General features: G+C 35.9%; 1 protein-coding gene across 1 annotated transcript; it reads right to left on the bottom strand.

Moving 5' to 3' along the window:
• Positions 1 to 364: 364 nt before the first annotated feature.
• On the bottom strand, positions 365 to 1,309 carry LOC103680573 (olfactory receptor 1C1). The gene has a single exon (XM_008710073.1). It carries the CDS (start codon positions 1,307 to 1,309, stop codon positions 365 to 367), a length of 945 nt encoding a protein of 314 aa, XP_008708295.1.
• Between the last annotated feature and the right edge of the window lie 6,871 nt (positions 1,310 to 8,180).

Here is an 8,180-nt window from a genome sequence, read left to right as displayed (position 1 = left end):
AAGTCCAGAGCCATTTATCTTAATCTGTAATATTTGGGAAATTTAGCACAGAGACTGACAATTTTCACCAGGATATATTTCTACTGGTGTCAGACATTCTTTACTTATGAACTGTTGCAATATGTACACTAGAAAACTTCCCTAAGATTCACTTTCCTTATATGAAAAATGGGTTTATGATTTTTCTAATATATTTACTCTGATGATTAAATGTGGTAAGTCATATGAAGTGTTTAATCAACATTTCCAGCATAAAAGAAACATTTATTAACAGTTAGTTGCTTTTATTAATGTTATTATGGTCACCTGGGAATGCATTTTTATTACCATATTCATAATGTTTAATTCAGCCATTGAGCATTCATCATTGCTGCTGAAAGTATGCACCTTTACAAAGCATTTTCTGAAGTGCTCGCTTCATATCACTGTTCCTTAGACTGTAGATGAATGGATTCAGCATTGGAGTCACCAATGTATACATAAGGGCTAATAGGTTGTCACTTTTAGGGATAAAAGAGGAGGAGGGACTGAAATAGACAGCACTTGCTGTGCCATAGAACACCACCACCACTGACAGGTGGCAGCCACAGGTTGAGAAGGCTTTCTCTTTCCCCTGAGTAGATGTGATCTTCAGGATGGTTGAGAAGATCAGTCCATAAGATATGAGGATGCAGATAAGAGGTGTGAGAGCAAGTAGACCTCCTACTGTAAAAATAACCGTGACATTCAGGGATATATCAGAGCAAGACAGCTGCAGGAGAGGGTTGAGATCACAGAAGAAATGGTGGATGATATTGGAAGCACAGAAGGACAGATGCGCCATTAAGACAGTGTGTAAGAGGGCATGGAGATAGGTGACAAGCCAGAGCCCAGCCACTAGCCAGACACAGAGGTGAGGATTCATAATGGCAATATAACGTAAAGGGTGGCAAATTGCCACATACCTATCATATGCCATCACAGACAGAAGAAGGCTGTCCATATTCACAAAAGAAATGAAGAAGAAAAGCTGGCTGAGGCACCCTACAAAAGAAATAGTCTGTGTATCAGTTAAGAGGTTCACTATCATTTGGGGGATAGTAGTGGAGGAAAAACAGATGTCAACGAAGGCCAAGTTACTAAGGAAGAAATGCATGGGTAAATGGAGGTGAGTGTCAAAGCCAACAACCAGGATGATGAGCATGTTGCCTGATATAGTCATTAAATACATACAGAGAAATAGCACAGATAAGAAATATTGTTGCTCTGCTGATCCAGAAAGTCCCAGAAGGATAAATTCCTTGATGACTGTTAGATTTCTCATTTCCATCTTCCCACAAAATCTAGAAAAGGAAAATATTAAATTGTGGAGACCAGAAATGTTAAATACCTCACCCACAAGGGTGTGTGTGTGTGTGTGTGTGTGTGTGTGTGTAATAAAGTACCATGTAAATTCCTTTTCCTTGTCATTTACATCTTGTGTTTATGATATTGTCTGTATATTTACATAGATGTGCTGGGCATAATGATCTAAACATTTTCAAGAAATAATAATTCCATGTCATCGGTGAAGAGAGACAGTTTGACTTCTTCTTTGCCGACTTGGATACCTTTTATCCATTTTTGTTGTCTGATTGCTGTTGCAAGGACTTCTAGTACTATGTTGAATAATAGTGGCGAGAGTGGGCATCCATGTCATGTTCCTGATCTTAAGGGAAAGGCTTCCAGCTTTTCCCCATTGAGAATGATATTTGCTGTAGGCTTTTCATAGATGGTTTTTATGTGATTGAGGAATGTACCCTCTACCCCTACACTCTGAAGGGTTTTAATCAGGAAAGGATGCTGTATTTTGTCAATGCATTTTCTGCATCTATTGAGAGGACCATGTGATTCTTGGCTTTGTTCTTGTTGATATAATCTATCACACTTATAGATTTGCGAATGTTAAATCACCCTTGCATCCCAGGGATGGATCCCACTTGGTCATGATGGATAATCCTTTTAATGTACTGTTGGATCCTATTAGCAAGGATCCTGTTGAGAATTATGAAAAACCCAAAAGAATCCACCCTGAAACTACTAGAAGATATAGAGCAATTCAGTAATGTGGCGGGACACAATATCAATACTCAGAAATAAGTTGCATTTCTATACACGAACAATGAGCCTGAAGTAAGAGAAATTAGAGAATCTATTCCATTTACAATAGCACCAAAAATCATACATTATCTCAGAATTAACTTAACCAGAGACATAAAGCATCTATATTCTAGAAACTACAAATCACTCTTGAAAGACATTGAAGAAGACACAAAAAAAAGATGGGAAAATATTCCATACTCATGGATCGGAAGAATTAACATAGTTAAAATGTCCATGCTACCCAGAGCAATCTACACTTTCAATGCTATCCTGATCAAAATACCAATGACATTTTTCAAAGAACTGAAGCAAACTGCCCTTAGATTTGTGTGGAAACAGAAAAGGCCACGAATCACCAGGAAAGTGTTGAAAAGGAAAAACAAAGCTGGGGGCATCACAATGCTGGATTTCAAACAAAGCTGTGATCACAAAGACAGCATGGTACTGGCACAAAAACAGACACATAGACCAATGAAACAGTATAGAGAATTCAGAAATGGACCCTCGGCTCTTTGGGCAACTAATCTTTGATAAGCAGGAAAAAACATCCAGTGGAAAAAAGACAGTCTCTTCAACAAATGGTGCTGGGAAAATTGGACAGCTACATGCAAAAGAATGAAACTTGACCACTCTCTCACACCATACACAAAGATAAACTCCAAATGGATGAAAGACCTCGATGTGAGACAGGAATCCATCAAAATCCTAGAGGAGAGCATAGGCAGCAACCTCTATGACACTGGCTACAGCAATCCTTTTCATGACACATCTCCAAAGGCAAGAGAAACAAAAGATAAAATGAACTTGTGGGACTTCATCAAGATAAAAAGCTTCTGCACAGCCAAGGAAACAGTCAAAAAAACTAAGAGGCAGCCCACAGAATGGGAGAAGACATTTGCAAATGACACTACAGATAAAAGACTGATATCCAAGATCTGCAAAGAACTTCTCAAACTCAATATACAATAAACAAATAAACTATTCATAAAATGGGCAGAAGATAAGAATAGACACTTTTCCAATGAAGACATAAAAATGGCTAACAGACACATGAAAAAATGTTCAACATCATTAGCCATCAGGGAAATTCAAATCAAAACCACACTAAGATACCACCTTACTCCAGTTAGAATGGCAAAAATTGACAAGGCAAGAAACAACAATTGCTGGAGAGGATGTGGAGAAAGCGGATCCCTCCTACATTGTTGGTGGGAATGCAGGTTGGTACAGCCACTCTGGAAAACAGTGTGGAGGTCCCTTAAAAAGTTAAAAATTGAGCTACCCTATGATCCAGCCATTGCACTACTGGGTATTTACCCCAAAGATACAGACGTAGTGAAGAGAAGGGCCATATGCACCCCAGTGTTCATAGCAGCATTGTCCACAATAGCTAAATCGTGGAAGGAGCCGAGATGCCCTTCAACAGATGACTGGATTAAGAAGTTGTGGTCCATATATACAATGGAATATTACTCAGCTATCAAAAATAACTATTTCTCAACATTTGCTGCAACATGGACGGGACTGGAGGAGATAATGCTCAGTGAAATAAGTCAAGCAGAGAAAGAAAATTATCATATGGTTTCTCTCATCTATGGAACATAAGAACTAGGAAGATCAGTAGGGAAAAAAGGGATAAAGAAAGGGGGGTAATCAGAAGGGGGGATGAAGCATGAGAGACTATAGACTCTGGGAAACAAACTGAGGGCTTCAGAGGGAAGGGGGCTGGGGGAATGGGATAGGCTGGTGATGCATAGTAAGGAGGGCATGTATTGCATGGTGCACTGGGTGTTATATGCAACTAATGAATCATGGAACTTTACATCAAAAACCAGGGATATACTGTATGGTGACTAACATAATATAATAAAAATATTATTTAGAGAAAAGAAATAATAATTTCTTCTTTTCAAGAAATAATAATTTATTTCCCCAAACAAAAATGCAAATTTTGTAATGACTTAAATTGTGCCAGTTCTGTTGCTTTGTCTGTATTAATCATATAATTCATATTTGACTTTACACCTATAATTATTATTTTATCAGACATGATATTTATGTACTCTAACCCAGTGGAAATATTTACTTTCAATGATTAATTTTCCTCCCAATCTGAAGTTCATATCCATGGACACAGATCTCCTTTCAGTTTTTCTTCTTGTAAGTATAAAATTTGACCACAGACAATTCTTCCTTGGGTTGACTACCATTTCTTTGGTCTTCTTCTGGTCATGTCATAGAGCCTCTGGCTACTGTGGAAAGTCATCTGAAGCCTGGTGCTTGTGGCTTGGTGTTTCAGCCCCCTTCCTCACAGCAGCTCATGCACACTACTTTCTCTAGAGGCAGTAAGAGTACTCATCCACACCTAATTTTTTCATAAAGTGTCTTGTTTCTTGCAGCCCCTCACTACACTCTACAAATTCTCACCTGCAGGTGAATTCATCAAGCACCATTTCATTTCTGCACAAAAACAGTTAATCAATACTAAAGAACATTGTGCAGTGCATTTGTTTCTGCCACATTTTGATTTCCAACTTTGTTATGAGCCAGAATTGAACCTTGGAAATTTATCTCCTCTGAATCCTGTATAATTCCCTTAATTTTTCTTCCAATCTGAAGCATGTCATGATAAAGCCTGTACTAAGAAGAAATATTTTAAATTCCCATATAGTCATTCCTTTGAGTAAGGCATATCCTTTCAGAGATGGCTTTCCTCCACTGCAAGCATCATCAGTTATGCCATTTTCCTCAATTGCATAATTATCCCTTTTATACCAAGCATAGCAAGTTACTTTGTCGTTGTTGTTGTTGTTGCCTGTTTTCTTGTGCCCAGTGATATCTTGAGGGATGAAATTTGATTTATTATGTTGAATCTTTAGATTCAGTGCAATATATATAGTTAGTATACAACATATGCAGACAAATAGTGCATAATTTGTGTGAAATGGTGCCTCTGGGAACAAAAGTAAATTAAAAATTCTGGGAAAACAAAAACAAAAACATATGATTGTGCTTACTCCATTTTAAGCCAAGGAAATATGGGTTTTGGGTGGAAGACACTTCTATTCTATATTCTTTTATAGCACATAATGTTAATTCCAGAATTTTTTCTTAACCAGGATTTATTACAAATTTACTCTGACATTGAAATATTTAACATTAATTTAAAAAATGTTTTATATGTTAAAATTTAAGGAATTAACACATAAGATATGTCTGCAAATTTTCTTTTTTTTAAAAAAAACTATCAACACATACCTTCTTCTTTGAGACATTTTATCAATCAAAATTTTCCTTCCCACTATATATCGGTTGGGCCTGTGCATTCATTCAGATTCCTCATCGAGAGTGTAAAAGGAGGGAATAATGAGATATAGATAAACACGTATCTCTCTACAGAGAATTATAGTGTATCACTGTGGGAGTATTTACTTATTAAAATATATTCACTTATATAATACAAAGTGACAAGCCTTGAACCAAGACACCATTTTCTCCCTTGAGGTCAACACACTGGAGGCTATTCAAGATTCCAGATTCATCTTCTAATAAATTCTACCTTTTTGTGAGTTAGTTTCCTCCTTATTTTTTCATTAATATTAGTTTTAATTTTAATTTCATAAATATTGATAATCTAAGCCATATAAACAGAAATTATTTGAGGGGGTCTTCACTCTTTTAATTTATATTTCAATTCTAGGTAGTTAACATACAGTATTATATTAGTTTCAGGTGTACAATATAGTAATTCCACAGTTCCATAACCGCCTTGTGCTCATCATGACAAGTGCACTCTTTAATCCCTATGACCTATTTAACCCAACTCCAACACCCCTATGGTAACCATCAGATTGTTCTCTATTTAAGAATCTGTTTCTTACCTTCTCTCATTTTTGTCCATCACTTCTTGGTTTTATTTCTTAAATTCCACTTGAGTTAAATCAAATTATATTTATCAATCTCTGAGTCACTTATTTCACTTATATTATAATCTCTAGGTTCAACCATGTCATTGCAAGTGGCATTGCAAGTGGCAATATTTCATTCTTTTCTATGGCTGAATAATGTTTCATATATGTATATATATATATATATATATATATATATATATATAGAGAGAGAGAGAGAGAGAGAGAGAGAGAGAGAGAGAGATTGTCTTTATCCCATTGTATGTTCTATCCTGGTTTATGGAAGATTAACACATGCTGTCTTGATCACTATAGGTTTGTAATATAACTTGAAGTCTGGAATTGTGATGCCTCCTACTTTTCATTTTCAAGGTTTCTTTGGCTATTTGGAGTCTTCTGAAGTTCCATATAAATTTGAGAAACGTTTGTTCTAGTTCTGTAAAAATTCTGTTGGTATTTTGGTAAGGATTGGTTTAAATGTATAGATTTTCTCTGAGAGGCATAGATATTTTAGCAATATTCTTCCCATCCACAAACATAGACTGTGTTTCCATTTCTCTCTTTTCTTATCAATTTCTTCTACCAGTGTATTATAATTTTCAGAGTAAAGCCTTTCACCTCTTTGGCTAGGTTCATTCCTAGGTCTGTTATATTTTTTTAAAGATTTTGTTTATTTATTTGAGACAGAGAGAGACCGATTGGGGGGAGGGGCAGAAGGAGAAGGAGAAGCAGACTCCCCACTGAGCAGGGAGCCTGGTGTGGGCCCAGATCCCAGGACTCTGGGACCATTACCTGAGCCAAAGCAGACACTTAACACACTGAGCCACCCAGATGCCCCTAGATTGTTATTATTTTTTATGCAAATGTAAATGGAATTGTTTTCTTAATTTCTCTTTCTGCTGTTTCATTGTTGGTGTATATAAATACAACAGATTTCTGTACATTGATTTTGAATGCTGCAACTTTATTGAATTTATCAGTTCTAGGAGTTTTTCTGTGGTCTTTCCAGTGTTTTATTTATATATTATATCATCTGCAGATAGTGAAAGTTTTACTTTTCTTTGCTGATTTGGACTTGTTTTGTTTCTCTTTGTTGTCTGATTGCTGTGACAAGGAATTCCAGTAATGCGTTGAGTAGAAGTGGTGAGAGTGGACATGCTTGTCTTGTTTCTGACCTTAGTAGAACAGTGCTCAGCTGTTCCCCATTAAGATGATGTCAGCTGTGGTTTTCCAATGATGGCCTTTATTTTTATTTATTTTTTTTTTTGATGTATGTTCCCTCTAAACCTACTTGGTTAAGTGTTTTTATCATGAAAGGATATAGTACACTGTCGTTGTTTTTGTTTTTTTTGTTTTTTTGCATCTTTTGAAATGATCATATGGATCTTATCCTTTCTCTTTTAGATGTGCTGGATCATATTGATTGATTTGTGACTATTAAACCACACTTGCAAACCAGGAAGAATTCCACTTGATGATAGTGAATAGTTTTTAATGTACTGTTGAATTCAACTTGCTAGTAATTTGCTTAGAATTTTTACATCTATGCTCATCAGGGATATCGGCCTGCAGTTCTCCTTTTTAGTGGTGTGTTTATCCAGTTTTGGTATCAGGGTTATGCTGGCCTTGTAGAACAAATTTGGAAGTTTTCCTTTCTTTTCTATTTTTTTTGGAATAGTTTGAGAAGAATTGGTATTAACTCTTCTTTCATTGTTTTGTAGAATTCAGCTGTGAAGCCATCTGGCCCTGGACTTTTGTTTGTTTGGAGTTTTTTGATTACCCATTCAATTATTACCTGATCATCAGTCTATTCAAATTTTCTATTTCTTCCTGTTCCAGTTTTCTTAGTTTATATGCTTGTAGGAGTTTATCAATTTCTTCTTAGGTTGTCCAATTTGTTGGCATGTACTTTTTCATAATATTCTCTTGTAATTTTTGTATTTCTGTTGTGTTGCTTGTTGTTTCTCCTCTCTCTTTGGGATTTTGTTTATTTGAGCCTTTTCTTTTTTCCTGATAATCTGGGTAGAGATTTATCAAATTTATTGTTTTTTTTTTTAATTCAAATAAGCAGCTCCCAGTTTCATTGGTGTGTTCTATTGTGTTCTTGTAGTTTCTATATAATTTATTTTTGCTTAAATCCTTACTCCTTCC

Source organism: Ursus maritimus, unplaced genomic scaffold (genome assembly GCF_017311325.1).
Source record: "Ursus maritimus isolate PB19 unplaced genomic scaffold, ASM1731132v1 scaffold_5, whole genome shotgun sequence".
Lineage (NCBI taxonomy): Eukaryota > Metazoa > Chordata > Mammalia > Carnivora > Ursidae > Ursus > Ursus maritimus.
This window is presented reverse-complemented; position numbering and strand designations above follow the sequence as displayed.